Genomic DNA, 17,763 nt, shown 5'->3' with positions numbered 1-17,763 from the left:
GATTATTATCCCAAACTAACTCTCTTACTCCGCCCAGGTTAGTGGAACACAGGGTGCAGATAGTGAAGTATAAAGAGGACGGAGTGTACTGTACCTGACAGTCTCATTGGGCCGCTGTCGAGGCTGCCTCCAAACCCCGCCCTCTCACAGAAGGGAGGGGCCCAGTGCTCCTCACAATGGCAGTTCTTCTTGTTGTTACACATCTAGAATCCCAACGCATGCTGGTTAATAGTCAGTTGACACATCTTTACCTGTACAATACAATACTGTCCATACCTTGTGTTCTACCAATAGATACTGGTCAGAGTACAGGAAGACTTGTGTGCTAGGCCTCTAGGCTCTAGGGATCATTCGACACACAATAGTGAGAGACTATATGGCAAGGATCCATGGGATATGGCAAGTATGCATGACTTATTTTACGCACTTTATAAGCTACCAGAACGCATCGTACTTGCCTATGACACACATGACATAGGAGAGATGCATTCATCTGGCCCACAGGCCTGCAATTCCTCAGAAAAGAGAGAGATGAAAATAGGACTCCAGCCCACATCTGAAATGCTTGAATTACTTCTACAAATAAACCATACACTCGTTCCATCAGACCCATCAGTTTTCATGTGGCGGGCACCATAGACTGTGCAGTGTCAAACATGATGGAGAAAACATGTGCAGGGGAGAGCCCATCCCAAAACACAGTTTTCCGAGCGGGAAAAGGATCCAACAAGATTCCCTGGAGGGATAATGGAGTCCAGCTGTCAGCTGCAGGGAGGCCTGTGGCTGGGATCGCTCCAGATCGGATCTGGCCCCGAACTGGGAAGAACTTTCCCTGTCTGCCTCAGTGACTGACACTCCCTTATGTGTGTGGGGTGTTTGGGGCCAGGGGTGGTCAGGTCAAGACTTAAGGACACATAAGAACCCCTGAGGGGAGCTCTAAAGATGTGATAGGATTATGTCACAATGTACTGTACAGTACACTTGCAAACACACTAATTCACATATAACGTTATACAGAATGACATCTACACAGAGCCACATATGGAGATGCATACTGGCTCTGGATTTATTTAAAGTCTTGGGTTGGTTAAGGTTGTGACATCATGTGGGTTTGAAATCATAGAGATCGTATTAAATTACTAGAGGGGCTATGTTCCATAATGGGGTGAAAATGGCAGCCATCTTGGTCAGCGAGAAATCCAAAACCAGTCTAATTTGAATTAACGGCAGTAGAGGCATAGGTGATGCATTTCCTGTTTTTACTTACGCAGGAGAATAAAAGTTCAGCACGTGATGTATCAGAAATAATGTAATGGAATTATAGTCAACCTAAAATATACGTCCTATCATCAACTGATTTGAGACTTTGTATGGCTGTGGATCGACATCATTGATTGAATGTTGGCATATTGGCAGTTAATAAAAAATAAAAAAATGGAATTATTCCTCAAAAATGTCTGGCTAGCTAGCTAACACACATACAGTGAAGATGAATCATTCACATTCATTGTTTTAAACAATATCCTATGACAACAGTGGCAAACCATGGTTGACCAACTCTGACCAACATGGCTGATCTTTGGACCATCATAAGAAGGTTCACATCCATTCTAGTATTCTAATTCTATGGTCTGAATATGGTCAATATATAATGTTCAATTTAGATAAATAAAGACACTAATGTGTAGTTAGTAATAGGGGTGACATCAACCACCTAGTTCCACCTGTTCTTAACGAATGACTGGATCATACATCATCCAATTAAATGTCAAATAAAACTTAAAGGAAGCAATTAAACAGTATTATTAAGGTAGACTAGGGCAATTTCTTACTCCAGCTTTGATTCTGTGTTTTATATTCACCTCTGTTAAAGGTGGGGCAGCCATGCAGAGGTTCAAAAGCCAGTCACAGGTTCAAAAGCCAGTCACAGTAAGAAAATCTGGCCCAGGGTCCTGCTTTTCATTCATTCCTTCATTCATTCATTCAACTAAACAACAAAGTAAATACAACATAAAAGGCTTCTCTTCGCAGTATTAATACAGCAGTGAGCATTTTGACTAGTGCAGTTTGATGCTTCCAGACTATAGCTACTTGCTAGTATTTTCTAGTGCTGCTTGGCCTGCCTTCTCTATGCCAAAAGATGATGGATGGCACTTTAAGCAGAACATAAATGATGCCATTAGATGGGATTGATTTAAACCATCTGGAGAGATGAAGATTGATTGTAAAAGCATCGGGGTAGCTGCCATAACTCACGGGCGGTGAGTTAACTACAACTACGATAACTACATTGGCGCTCTGTGTAGTAAAGTGCCTACTGTACTACTCTACTGTGTGGCAATGTTGAGGTCAACAAGATGCTGTGATGCGTTAATAATATTGACATGACAACAGTGTTAAGCTAACATAGGGAAATAAGTCACCGCATTCTAGATACGCAACATAAAATGATACCCTCCGACACGGAGTACTCACCCCTCGTCCGCTGCACTTCCCAGAACATTGGTGCACACCAAACACACTGACATTCTGGCACTGACGATTTAGACACATCTATGGAACAGAGAAAGAGTCACATTGAATAAATGATTTATCAAATGTGAAGTACTGTAGTACTCCAAATGTGATGTTAGCTATTGAATGGAAAGTCTATCTTCCGAGAACTGCTATCTATTCCATTCTCTGTTCTTTTGTAAGAGACCCAATTCAAATGATCCCAGTGATGACAGTAAGTGATTGGTTTGGAATTGGGCTAAATACAAGCCTTGGCATTAGCATCCCCACCACTGGTGACTACAGTCTCTCTCTAGTTCTGCTTGATCACAGGTGCAGCGCCCTACAGAGTGCCCTCACCATGCCCTCTCCACACGTGGTGCCAGCCAGAACCAGTCCAGGGTCGGGCATGTCATCACCCAGGTAGACGTGCGTCACCGACACAGGATTCTCCCTCCTTCCTGAAGAGGATGTTGGTTTCTATGGAGACGGCATTGGTGCCAATCACAGGCCGGTTGGCCCCTCCTTGACACTGAATTTTACCACACTTTGCGTCTCTGTGTAAAAAACAACAACCCACATATTCATGCACACACACACACACACACACACACACACACACACACACACACACACACACACACACACACACACACACACACACACACACACACACCACACACACACACACACACACACCACACCATCACACACACACACACACACACACACACACACACACACACACACACACACGACAAGGCATAAAGTTAAACACTGACAATCTCTGACATGTGAGAGATGGTGTGTAATTGTAACCAAAGATGAAAGACAACTAGACAGCCTTTGTCTCACCTTAATGACTCCCTCAGTCCTCCAGTCATTAAAGCAATTACATCAATTAACAAATGCTTGATTAGAGATCCAAGAACAATTAGCCGACATGAATAGTATAAAGTGTTCATGAATACTTCAACCTGTAATTTGCCTTATATCATCTCCAAATTGTGTTTTTAATTATTGTTCCTTCCTAGGCTATTTGTCCCATATAATGTGCCATGCTGATTGTCAATTGGCACTCTTGATAATACCAATTCAGATAAACAACATTGTTTTATTCCTTGGTCTTTCTAGCCAGCTCTTTTTGCTTTTAAGGTCAATAGACATGACATACATCACAACAGCTGCTYAGTCTTACCGGGCTTCACATTTGGCAAACAATCCTTTGGAGTCCTTGCCACAGTTCCCGTAAGGATCTCCTGCTGAGTTGACCCTCTCAAAGCAGATCCCCGGGGCAGGTTTGGCTCCTGCAGGAGAAAGAGAGAGTGGAAGATAGAAAGAGAGTGAGAGAAGAGGGGGGGAAGTGAGAAGGGAAGAGAGAGAGTGAGAGAGGGAGGGAGGGAGAGAGCGAGATGTGATGAGTCAGAGATGTAACAAAGCATCCCATGAGCCAAATGTAACCCCTGACCTCCAGATGTTAAGGCAGGTCAACTGAGGAGGAACCTGTCTTCATCAACATTATTGTTTACATGATGTCTGTCAGCTTGTTCTGTCCAGGTGCGGCCTCTCCCTTGACATTGAACTGATTTATAAGCTAGGATTAATTGTTCCTTAGCTACTTCAAGAAACATGTTAAGGAAAGTTAGATGTATTCATCTGATCTCTCCAAACATGGAAGACTGTCAAAAAAATAAAATCAATCAAGACTTCCAGTCCCCTGGGGGGCGTCCTACTGACCTGGTCCCCATAGTGTGATGCACTGCTGCTCGTGGGTCTGGCAGATGCCGTTGTAGCAGTATCCGTCCACTTTGTGGCAAGAGTGCCCGTCATGCAGGTACACGTTGGCAGGGCAGTGGGGGTTGGCACCAGTACAGAACTCTGGCAGATCACAGGAGTTACTGGATTCTCGACACGGTGTGCCAGCAGGCTTCAGCTGCAGAGAGAACACAGACAGACAAATAACCACACACCCACACCTCAATGACAAAGGAATCAGAAGGGCAAACTAAATTGAAAATGTTTGGCATCTTTTTTGTACTCTGGAGGGCCCTGTGCTTGAATACACCTTGATTTAAAAGTCAAATGTTTTTTTACTGTAAACTCTCGCTTTTATAACATGTCAATGGAGCAGAGAATTTGATTTCCACGCTTTTTGTCACTTCGACAGGGAGGAAAGAGGGAGAAAGAGAGAGAAAGAGACATCATGAGAGAGCAAAAGTGCGAAGGACGGAGAGAGAGGGAGGGATAGACATTTGGGAGAGAGGGAGAGGTAGAAAGATAGAAACAGAGAGAGCAGTCTTACCCTGCAGTCCTCGCAGCACTGTCCGTGTGCACACACAGCATCTCCCTTCAGGGTGCAGGTGGTGGCATTGCAGCAGGGGTTCATGCATTCCTGAGACACAAAACAACAAATGGACCTCATTATCGGTCTGGACCCCCAAATCTCAGCTGTTGTTGCTGTGTCCGTGTCAGATCAGTCTTCCAGGTCAGCTGGTCGGACGGAGCACTGTCAGCCCTGAGGTCCCACAGCACAGCCCTTTAACGCTGTGAGCTAAAGCCTGGAGATACAATACCACGGCACAAACAGACAGAAGAGAGCCCATTCTCTGTCAGGGTAAACATATCTTCGGTCCCTGTACGGGGCTCATATGTTTCGGAATTGGTTCGCTCTGGTGTTAAAACAGCATTCTGTTTTAATGTCCATTGATGTGCATTCTATACAACGGGTGGGTGGATGCGGAGAGACACAGATCAAGTTTAGGGTTTATTGTAGGTTGGGGGTGTGGTAGGGTAAGGGGACAATGTTTGAGATTTCATTGAAGGGGAAGGTAGTGAAAGGATGTTGTAGAGGTAGTTGAGTGGTTGGTGGGGCTTTGAGGCTCCTGAGTGCTGGAGATGACAAACACTGAGACACAACGAAAGGAAAAGGAGACCACACAGGGAAAGAGATGAAGAGAATGAAGGGGTGTTAGAGAGAGACAGATAGGTGCTGGAGAGGGAATGACAAGAGGTGATGGAGTGAGAAATGAACTGGGATGAAGAGAGGGAGAGAGAGGTAGATGGTTCATGTGATAGATTAAAGGAGTAAAGGACAGAGACCCTTTTAGATCTTTAATTAAAGGCTGAACCCCAGGAACATTCTCTTCCAGGCCACAACAGAGTCCCGGCTACACCATCTCTCCTTTTTACTTCCCAACAAGGCCCTGGTGTGTTGACGTTGTGGTCTGACGACATGTTGATTCTGATGGGTCAGGACTAGAGGTGGCTTAGTTGGCCTCTGCTTCACTGTTGAAGGGAGTTTTATGGGATTGGCTGTGCTCTTGTGGCCTGACGTCAGCCTATTGTTTATGGGGAGAGAGGGATGCTTTCATCCCCCGGTCCAACTGGGCCTGTGGTGACATCACCGGGTCACGGAGGGGCATGGGGGGGGGGGGGGGGGGTAATGGAACGGTAATGGAACGGCAGTATGCCAACCCAAACCACACAGCTGGCATTACAGCGTTCTAATCATTGCCTGATTGGAAATACCTCATACTGTAATTGAAGTGACACTGGTCTCATCATTGCTTGACAAATCTGTAAACACTTGAGATCGAATGACATCAGTGTGTATCATTGGGGTAGACTCAAAAGCACAGATATGTTCTGTTCATTAGTTTAGTCATTGGATGCCACAGTAAATGAGCTAGTCATCTCGGAGAGGAGTGGATACAGAGAGTTATGTGGGTGTATGATGGAATGGGAGTACTAAAAGAGTTCTATTGTGTGCATATCAAATGCATCTTCATCAACCCCCCCCCCCTAATGGTATCCTTAACCATTCTGTCATCCTTAAGACAACAACGAAAACTAAAACAAAAACACACCCACATCCAGTTCACGACCAGCTTTCTTGCTGTTCTGTTTGAAGACTAACACCTAAGCACAGTGCCAGAGGGATTTCTGATATTCTGTGGGATGTGAGAGCAGCTGCTGTGGTGACGCTGAACACTGCTCCAGTACCTGTTCCCCAGATGTGGGTCTGGACTGGTTTGGACTGGCTTCAGTTCCCATGGCAGCCATGTCAGTGTGGTGCTCTGTTGTATTGATGGCACAGAACAAGAAAGCTCCTCCTCGCCCTGATTACTCTCTTGTTTATTAGGATTGTCACAAATCTGGACGGCACACTTGATTAATGAGTAAATTAACAGGATGTGACATTGTGGCACAGTGTCAGGGCAGTGCTCGGCACATATGGGAGGCTGACAGGGAGAGGGGGGGTCTGGGTAAATGGCTGAAAATAGCTGAGGGTCTCCAGTGTTTCGTAGTGTTATGCATGGAGTTGTTTTACACATCGATGTCATTGTCTTTGTGGCAAAAGAACAATGTTGACAGCATGGCATGCAACTATACGTATGCAAATGTAGCAGAGTGATGTTTTTACCATAGATTGTACACAGGCATTTTATTTCGAAGGAGTTGTACAAAGGACTCTTATTTTGATAGAGCAGAGGTGACTGGGTCAATGGGTCCTCTCAAGAAGTGATACATTTATTCTTGGAGTAATTTACATTGTATGTGTATTTTAGCATAGCTGGGTTGCTGTCATTTAATTTTATGTTAAAAGCACTTAACTGTATTATCTCATGTTTAAAAAAGTGTGTAATGTCAGGTTTGATAGTGCATCCTTGGTTTGTTTGGTCCATTTGTTTGGTAACCTGTTGCTTCCCCTTTAATTGTCCTCTCGTCTGCCTATCCTTGGGAGAAGGTATGTTGTCCTCTGCAGAATGCTCAATGAGGTTAAGAAGAATCCTAGAGCATCAATTGAAGACTTACAGAAATCTTTGGAACATTCTAACATCTCTGTTGACGAGTCTACGATACGTAACACACTAAACAATAATGGGAGGGCACCACGGAAGAAGCCTGTCCAAAAAAAAACATTGCTGCACGTCTGAAGTTCCCAAAAGAGCACCTGGATGTTCCACGCACTACTGGCAAAATATTCTGTGGACAGATTAAACTAAAGTTGAGTTGTTTGGAAGGAACACACGACACAATGTGTGGAGAAAAAAAGGCACAGCACACCAACTTCAAAACCTCAACTGTAAAGTATGGTGGAGGGAGCATCATGGTTTGGGTCTGCTTTGCTGCTTCAGGGCCTGGACAGCTTTCTATCATCGACGGAAAAATAAAGTCCCAAGTTTATCAAGACTTTTTGCAGGAGAATGTAAGGCTCTGTCCGCCAATTGAAGGTCAACAGAAGTTGGGTGATGCAACAGGACAACGACCCAAAACACAGAAGTAAATCAACAACAGAATGGCTTAAACAGAAGAAAATACTCCTTCTGGAGTGTCCCAGTGAGAGTCCTGACCTCAACCCAATTGAGATGCTGTGGCATGACCTCAAGAGAGCGGTTCACACCAGACATCACAAGAATATTGCTTAACTGAAACAGTTTTTTAAAGAGGAATGGTCCAAAATTCTTCCTGACCGTTGTACAGGTCTGATCCGCAAATACAGAAAATGTTTGGTTGAAGCTATTGCTATTGTCAACCAGTTATTAAATCCAAGGGTTCACATACTTTTCCGACCCTGCAATGTGAATGTTTACACGATGTGTTCAATAAAGACAAGAAAACATATAATTGCTTGTGTGTTATTAGTTTAAGCAGACTGTGTTTGTCTAATGTTGTGACTTAGATGCAGATCAGATCAAATTGTATGACCAATCTAAGCAGAAATCCAAGTAATTCCAAAGGGTTACCATACTTTTTCTTACCACCATGCATGAGAGCGTTTTCAAAAGTTTTATTTACCGTAACTCGCTAGCTAGGTTAGCCACGCAGCCTGTGGGGTATGATGGTGTATTGTTTCCATGTACTTAATGGTTTGCTGTACCCTGACAGGTGCGCAAGAGCATTTCCGCAAGAGCTGACACTGCAAACTGTTTTTGTCAACTCTCTGCAGGTGGCAAATGAATACCCACAAATCAATCCAGTTTTCAGAGTGACGTTATTTCCGACYCAGCACACTACACAAACCTTTTCATATGCTTGTGCTTTCTTGTGGGGCTTTGTGTGAGTTGTTGTGCTTTGCCATTTCTATAATTTTAACTAGGCAAGTCAGTTAAGAACAAATTCTTATTTTCAATGACGGCCTAGGAACAGTGGGTTAACTGCCTTGRTCAGGGTAAGAACAACAGATGTTTACTTTGTCAGCTCGGGGATTCGATCTAGCAACCTTTCGGTTACTAGTCCAACGCTCTAACCACTAGGCTACCTGCCGCCCCTGACTTCTTGTAGTTACTGTGTGTCATTTGTTGCTATTCTGTGTGAGTGTTCATGTTTTTTTGTATTTCTTTTTGTTCTTTAGTCTGGATAGTGGCTGGTGGTCCAATACGTTAGTATTTAAGTTGTACAATATGATATGAAAAATGTTCCTCTGTGTTCTGTGTGGTTGAATGTTACTGTACCTCCAGCTCTCCACAGTCACACTCCTCTCCCTCCTCCACATATCCGTTGCCACATTTCTGTCCCCCGTAGAGCACCTTGACCTCGGGCATGTTGAACAGACACATCCCCACTCCCTTCTCCAGACTGGCTGCCAGGTCCTTCTTACTGCAGGTGCTGAACACAGTAGGAAATGGATACCTGAGGGGCAAATATAATGGCAACTTGTTGAGTGTTGCTATGGAGATACACTGTTACATTCCACCAGTTGTGTGCACAATCCTTTGATATGGGCACAACCAATATAGAATGTTCCTGGCATTCAAGGTCAGAGTTTCCATAAAACAGTCCAGCAGGATATTACGTTCAAGAATGATCTGATTCATTCCCATATGTATGTAATTCCCGGTTCAAATTTGCTTTAAAAGTACATTTAGGATAAGTGAATTCATAAGTAAATGTATACGTGCCAGAAACGAACAAACCCAGACAGAGCTTTAAAGGCTCTACTGACTTAGTAACAGGGTTGGGGAGTAATCTGATTACAGAAAACTAATTGTAATCAGCAATGTTACCAGCTAAAATATTTTTTATCTGATTACAGATACTTTAGAAAAACTAGATGATTACTTCTTAGATTACTTTTAAATTCAGAAAGGATACACAATGACACCTTTCTGTTTTCTGAATGACATTAAATTCAGCATATAAAAAATGTGCTAATTAAAGTTTCTTCCACCTGAGCGAGTCTGACCACAAGTCAGAGACCGCTATGATGACACATCAAATGCTTTTGCTGGATCATTTTTGTCTTCTTCTAAGTAAACCAAAAGTGAGTTTGGGTAATCCAAAAGTTACATTACTGATTATAATTTTAGACAGGTAACTAGTAACAGATTACATTTACCAACCATGCTTATTCATTCATAAGGCCTTGGCACATATTTAACGGTCTACCGACATCGGTTGTGCTCTGATTCGACAGAGTTTCATAAGCACAAAGACAAACAAACAAACAAACAAACAAGCAATACAACAAAGCGACACAGCTTGGTCTGCAAGCCCCTTAGTTCATAAATATGTATCCGCCACTCAGGCAGACCTAAGTCTTCAATCACAGAGGATCTTGGGTAATCTGGGCCGTTTGAAGAAACCGACTTCTGAAGCGGAGGGCCATAGGGAAATTACACATGCCTCTTAGTGCGTGTCTGTGTGTCTTCAACAACAACATAATATTCTACTTATACCACGCGGTGAAGCATATTTTAAACATAATGATCAGACCTGATCAGACCTTCAGCTGCAGCCAAGCTTGTGGCACATACAGTACATTGACATTCTCATTTGACTTTTAACCCGTCTGTGTATGTCTACATAAGAAAGTAAGAAAATCGGAAATAAAAACATCCTACATGTAGAGAAATGTCTGTTTGTAACAGCTGTCCTCCCTGGGGGTTTCTGWGATGCCAGAGTGTGTACTGTATGTACCAACCAACCAACCAACCACAGGAGGAGAGACGGATACACCCTGCTGCTTCACCTCATTATCAACCCCTGTCCTCCTCTAACCTCCCTCCCATCACCCTGACAACTCTGACAGTAAGAGACTAAAGCCAAAGGACAGAACACTGGACGTGACAAATCTGTAATTACAGTACTATAAATGGCAGCAAGTGGGCTGAGCCAGAGACATATAGGTCTACAATACAACTATACTGTCTGACTCTAGGCTGGCCTACCTTCAGTATGTAAAGCTGGCTAATGATACAGTGTAAAGGACTGGTATTGGCAGGTGGCTGGCACAAATTTTTTTTTTTTGGGGGGTAAGCTTGGTATCTGACAGTGAGCGGTGTCGTGAGTGGTGAAGATGGGGAGTTGGCTTTGGACAGGCGACATTTTGAAAAGCCTTCTTAAAAGCAACAGATGAGGATAAGGTCTGGCACRGAGCTAGGAGGCTGGTGTGGATCGAGCAAGATGGCCAGGAGGGTGACGGTTGGCATGGGATTGTGGAAAAGCTGACATCAGACATGACTGCTTCAATAAGTCAGAGGACTAAAAGGACTGAGAGTCTTGGCACTGGGTGGACCAGGTTGGTAAACTTGTCATTGCGTGGGCCAAAAAAGGTTTGAAGATAAACCTTGACATTGGACATAATCACTTTCTTTAACGTGACATTACACKGAGTCGGGTTGTAGCTAAAACTTGGCATCTGGTTTGTGAGGGGATCTGTGATGCTTCGCCTCAGCCTAGGGGGGATTTGGCAGCTGTAACTCTATGGACATTGCACTGTCATCAGTTCACTCTTTAGCCTGCTAGGGGCATAGAGGTAAGGCGGACCAGCCAGAAAACACATTGTGCTTCCTCCTTACCACTGAGGAAAAACACACTGAACTCTCACTTACAACAACTCCCTGGGAGTAGTGATGACTACCACCACGTCAACATGTCTGCTGCCCTAATCCACTTGCTATGGTTCTAGATGTGTTTACCCCTGCTCTTTAGGAGGGACCAAAGCTAGGGTGAGCAGGGCTACACCAAGCCACTGAGCAGGCCCTCGTAAATAGAATGCCTGCTGCTGATAACACACCAGAGCGGTGGAACCCCATGATCTGTGTGGGGGAAAAACACAGGCCGACAAAGCTTAACTCCACTAGCAGACAAAGCAATCTGCTCCGACCAGCCTGAGACTGTCCATCATCTCCTCCCCAGCTGAGGACKCAGAGCAGGTCCACCAGGCCTGGGGAGAGGCGTGGGCTCTGCTCTCTAGTCCCCTCTARTCTTTTAATACAGTTGTGGAATTTGGATCCCCCTACACCCCAGTGACTGTTTTATCAGCTGATGCCATGTGCCGGCTACACCGTCCAGGAAATGATATTACTATACGTTTCAGTGGATAATATTAGCTTAAAACCCCCATCTTTTCTCCACGTGCAGTCAAGCAATGTAGATCTAATTAGGACTAGGAGGTGTCGGGGCGGACYCCACATAATGGTCGTAAAGTATCTCAAACCTAGTCATCCTGCAGGGCCTGATTGACGGACAGTATGAAAGGCAACACGGGTTGTCATTTCACAACTAAATAAGGTTCTTTATAAAAGCCTTAGACGACACAGAACCTCATTCATATTCTGATCACGCCTTGATAGCTCATAAGATGAATGGGCGTTCATATCTTACTTAGAGCAATGATGACAGACAGCACCTTTTGTACTCCCGGGAGGCTCAGATGCCGACAGCCTGGGTTATTACTAACAGGAGTTCAATGCCAGGCAGACACACAGAGGGAAGGAGGAAATGGATATGATCTGATGTGCTCTTTCGTCAGCCGGTCTGAGGAATTACARAGAACTGATTTACATTTTTCCTTGGAACGCTTTGAAAGTAGAGAGGGCAAGGACAACAATCTGCACTGCAGTCATTTTCAGGTCGCCAGTGCTCACCGTCTCCTCCCCTGCAACAACAAGGCCGTGTAAATCTCTGTTGACTTCTGACATAGAGGATTTGGGACCCTCCGTGGTCATGCCACACATGCAGAGGTATCAGTCACACTGATATGGCAACGTTGTGCTGAGGCAGATTTTGGGCTGCCACCCCGGGCGACTAACAGTAGCGTTTCTCTGAATCTAGCCTACATCAGGGGGCCCAGAAGACTGTTGTCAGTCTAATCAAGTCAAACAAGGAGCCACTGGGTTCAGTGGAGGAGTAAATGCCAAGGAGGATAGGACGCTGGCATGGGTGTCTGTTGACAATGGAGGTGGTGGGTGAGGAGACTCTCCGCAACATAAAAGTAAACTGTTACACACACACAGACACGGACGCATGCTGACGCACAACTCAGTCAACCAAGCCCATAATTAGTCAATGTTCCCTCAATCCCTTCKTACCTTGACATTGGTAGTTATTTCCCCCTCTCCAGGGGTTCATCTTGAGTGTGCAGCCCAGTTATACACCGTGCTGTGGATCTGATACAGCCCCCTAACTGGGACTACCCAAAGAAAACTTARTTGAGGCTGTCTGTGCTGCCACAAGTGACACAATCCACTAGCATGAAAATTCCCCACCATCCCTGTGGCTTTCTCGYCTCTCTCACTCTAAGATCTGTCATACTTCAAATCAGGAGCCCACCTTTCTTTSGGATCTTCTTTATGTACACTATACAAACACAATCCTGTAACTGTATATCCCAACTAAGCTAGCCCACCACATCTCTCTGTCTCCATCTCTTTCTCTCTCCCTCCCATCGCTCCCTCTGTTCTTCTATTACAAATCAAATGCAGTAAATAAAAGGCCACTGGCCACTTAGCGCTTGTCTAGCCTAGCAAAAACCTGTCTCAGTGGATCTCTATCTGAGCCCCTGATTATAGTTGGCAGCGTCAGTGATAATCACATCATTTAGATGCAGCCTGTCCTCCACTCCATTAGCAAGTCTGAGTAAAGAATGTCCCGACACAACACCCAGGCAGCTACACAGGGGTCACTGGCTGCCTGCCTGTTCCTCGGCTTCTCACATTCTGAAGATGAAGCAGGACTGAGGGACAGAGACAGTGTGCACTATGGTAATGAAGGCAGAAAACTGTGAGGAGGAAGTGCGTTTCAGATTGGACTGCTGAAATGACTGGTTTTGTCAACACTGTAAATTCAGCCCGGAGGCGGATATGTTTGACTGGCTGAAATAAGGTATTGCATATCCAGCTGACGTGTATATATGAACGAATGAACGCACACACACACACACACACACACACACACACACACACACACACACACACACACACACACCCCAAACACACACACACACACACACACACACACACACACACACACACACACACACACACACACACACACACACACACACACACACACACACACACACACACACACACACACACACACACACAACACACACAGTGTGTTTTCACATATTTAGCATACACACCAAAAACACACAGCACTGCAATGCCTTATTTCTTGTCTCGTGTGTGTGCTCAGAGGCCTTTCAGCTGAAGTGAACTGAGGACATTGTAGGATTGTTCCCATTGATCCCTCATTCTGTTGAAAACAGGGCATTGTCTGAGTTCTATTTTAACTGGGGTTTAGCCCTGAGTTTCTCGAGTAGAAATGTTTTCACCTCAGAAAAACAGACATGGCAGTACAATATTTCCTTATCTGCACTGCCTTACACAGTGTGTCAATTAAAGCACACATACTGTGTTAACAAATATACAATACCTGACAACAGGGTGTAAGAATAACCAGTTTTGATTATGCTAACTTGGTGGTCACTCATCACTCATTACATTGGGAAGATGGTGAGTCTAGTGACCGTCGTTTCAACTGAATATATTTSTGACCTACCGAACTCCTAAAATTAACTTAAAGGCCCAATGCAGTCAAAAACGTGATTTCCTGTGTTTTATATACACTGAGTATAACCAAACATTAGGAACACCTTCCTATTGAGTTGCACCCCACCTTTGCCRTCAGAACAGCCTCAATTCGTTGTGGCATGGACTCTACAAGGTGTCGAAAGCATTCCACAGGGATGCTGTCCCATGTCGACTCCAATGCTTCCCACAGCTGTGTCAAGTTGGCTGGATGTCCTTTGGGCGGTGGACCATTCTTGATACACACAGGAAACTGTTGAGAGTGAAAAACCCAGCAGCATTGCAGTTCTTGACAAAAACCGGTGCGCCTGGAACCTACTACAGTACCATACCCCATTCAAAGGCACTTAAATCTTTTGTCTTGTCCATTCACCCTCTGAATGACACACATATAAAATCAATGTCTCAATTGTCTCAAGGATTAAAAATCCTTCTCTTAAGGATCCGCCCCTTTTTTTCAATTTCACCTAAAATGACATACCCAAATCTAACTGCCTGTAACTCAGGCCCTGAAGCAAGGATATGCATATTCTTGGTACTCTTTGAAAGGAAACACTTTGAAGTTTGTGGAAATGTGAAAGGAATGTAGGAGAATATGACACAATAGATCTGGTAAAAGATAATACAAAGAAAAAAAACAACGTTATTTTGTATTTTTTTGTACCATCATCTTTGAAATGCAAGAGAAAGGCCATCATGTATTATTCCAGCCTAGCTGCAATTTAGATTGTAGCCACTAGATGGCAGCAGTGTATGTGCAAAGTTTTAGACTGATCCAACAAACCATTGCATTTCTGTTCAAAATGTTGTATCAAGACTGCCCAAATATGCCTAATTTGTTTATTAATAACTTTTCATGTTCAAAACTGTGCACCCTCCTCAAACAATAGCATGGTCTCCTTTCACTGTAATAGCTACTGTAAATTGGACAGMMCAGTTAGATTAACAAGAATTTAAGCTTTCTGCCAATATCAGATTTGTCTATGTCCTGGGAAATGTTCTTGTTACTTACAACCTCATGCTAATCGCATTAGCCTACWTTAGCTCAACCGTCCCGTGGAAGGGACACCGATCCCAAATAAGTTTTTAACCTGTCTCCTCCCCTTCATCTACACTGATTGAAGAGGATTTAACAGGTGCATCAATACAGGATCATAGCTTTCACCTGGATAGGCTATGTCATTGAAAGAGCAGGTGTACTCAATGTTTTCTATACTCAGTCTATAAATCCATACTATGAGGTTTGAATGATACTGTGAAAATTATGATAATGCCCTTTAAGTGTAAGACCTGTTTGAAGAGACTGCCTGGAATTTCAGCCTGTTTTGGTGAGATGGAATTTTTCACCAAGACATCGCCAATAACAGCTAGTTTTCCGTTTTCTCCTCCCCACTCAGACCACTCCAAGACAGTCCTAGAAAAAGTATTTCTTTAGAAATATCTATTTTCTAAGAAGCTATATACAGTATACATTGTTTTTAAAATTTAATTGAAAACAATCACAGTAAGATTCTTAATTGATACCCAGATATTATTTGATATTGAGATAAAAACATCTGCATTGGGCCTTTGACACTAAAAGATACCCTGAATACTCTAAAGGTGAATTCATTTCATGACTTAACAGATATTTTTCTCAATTAATGTCACATTAGTATAACAGAATGAGCTCACTGCCAACTCGTGAAGAGTTTTTCAGCAAATTTTTGGGTAAAAGGTCATCATTTTTTCTGGCTGACTTCAACAAGCGGATAACGGTCTTTCGCTTATTCACAGACCTGATGGCATTTATTTTCAAAGGATACCCTTGCAAGCCCTGCGCGGTTTCCTTCCAGTGTGTTGCTATGTTGTTTTATGAGCACATAATTGAGAATAGTGTTACCGTGTTTTTCATGGCCTGGCTCCAATGACAACAGCGAGAGCCTGGGCCAGTGAAAACACAGAGAGCCCAGAGCCAGAGGGACTGTCGTTGAACAGGCTGTGAATCAGCTGTGTCCGACAGCCGCCCACCCCTCAGATTCTACCCATGATCCTCAGCAGCTCAGTTCTGAACAGGCGCCCTCGGATGTACTGTACTGCTCAGGATGCAGCAAAATTTTCTCAATTTCCAATTCCGATGGCAATAACAGACTCCACTGCTTGGGCACCCATCTGTCTATCTACTCTTTTCCTCTTCTTTCCCTCTCTTAAACGGAGGTGGAATCCATCCCAAACACATCCATCCGTCTACACGCCCAGACTCAGCATCAGATAAAATTAATTGTCATCAGACCAAGGGTGAAATCTCATATTACGCACACGGTACACCTTATCTGACCGCTGTTGACTCAGAAACAGTCACATGGTCCATCAGTCGAGGCGTTATCATGAGATCCCAGGCTGGGAGCGGGGTGAGAATCTGTGAGCAGCCTCTCTGTCTTCAGGCTGGGAGGTTGTTCCCAGCCCTCAACAAGATGCATGGCCATCCACACATTAACAATGACACACAGGCAACTAGTGTTTACATGAGATAACGATCAACCCTGTACAAGCTGTGAGGGCATTCATCTTGTCTGAATGGTCTATTAGCAGAAGGTTAAAACGCGTTGCTAATTTATTCCGAAAAGTTGAGGAATGAATGGGAACTTAATTTGCATGCTCGAAAAGTGTACGGCTGATTTGGGAGGCAAAGTTAAACTGTTACACATTGATGAGAGAAAAGGGACTATCTGAAAATGCCAAGGTTGATGTAACCTCCATTTCAATTCCAGCCAGTACAGATAAACTGAAAGCTATATTTTCCTAAAATGACTGGAATTGATAGAGCTGACCCATCATCCTCTTTGACTCTGTTTTAAAAATAATTGCTTGAGACAACACAGTATTTATAACCCATTAATATGGTTGGACTGGACCATTGGCAACACTCACCCAGTGGAGGGGGTCATGATGCAGCCCCCACGGTCCACTGTCATCCTGCAGCCACACCCCCGCTCCGGGGTGTCGTGGTTCATGCCAAAGTTGTGCCCCAGCTCGTGTGCTAAAGTCACAGCTGCACCCAGGGGATTTTCCGAATGATCCTACAGTGGAAAAACAACATAAGTCCACATTCGGTTTGAAACTGAGATAAAAAGTTGAAGCGATAACACCTTATTAGAACATCACAACATAGCATTGCATTGTATAATGTCTAGCATGGATAGTTAAGCAGCAGCACAATATGTTAGTTCATAGAGTTAAGTGGATATATCCATCGATGTTTGGAAGATAATGGATGTTGCATAGAGTAAACAGCTACAAGGTACATTAGAGCCCATTATCCCTTAGTTCAATAAATATCTTTCTTAGTTCGGTTGACTCACAGTGGTTCCATTAGGTCCAACTGCCCAGTGATCCACATTTCATTACACATTCTGCTCATGGAGGATAGGAGCTGATCAGTTTGTCTGCTGTTCCCTCACCAACCCCAACC

General features: G+C 43.9%; 1 protein-coding gene across 1 annotated transcript in view; it reads right to left on the bottom strand.

The window, feature by feature from the left end:
- Positions 1-17,763, bottom strand: part of adam12b (ADAM metallopeptidase domain 12b) — a 137,656-nt gene that overhangs the window by 11,451 nt on the left and 108,442 nt on the right. Inside the window, 10 exon segments of the mRNA XM_024008856.2 lie at positions 95-203; positions 2,476-2,553; positions 2,854-2,930; positions 2,933-2,965; positions 2,968-3,050; positions 3,692-3,800; positions 4,231-4,426; positions 4,796-4,885; positions 8,949-9,126; positions 17,223-17,371. Coding sequence (XP_023864624.1) covers positions 95-203; positions 2,476-2,553; positions 2,854-2,930; positions 2,933-2,965; positions 2,968-3,050; positions 3,692-3,800; positions 4,231-4,426; positions 4,796-4,885; positions 8,949-9,126; positions 17,223-17,371 — 1,102 coding nt within the window.

The sequence above is a fragment of the Salvelinus sp. IW2-2015 genome, linkage group LG18, assembly GCF_002910315.2.
Source record: "Salvelinus sp. IW2-2015 linkage group LG18, ASM291031v2, whole genome shotgun sequence".
Taxonomy (NCBI): domain Eukaryota; kingdom Metazoa; phylum Chordata; class Actinopteri; order Salmoniformes; family Salmonidae; genus Salvelinus; species Salvelinus sp. IW2-2015.
The sequence above is the reverse complement of the archived record's forward strand: the minus strand, read 5'-3'. Positions and strand labels throughout refer to the sequence as shown.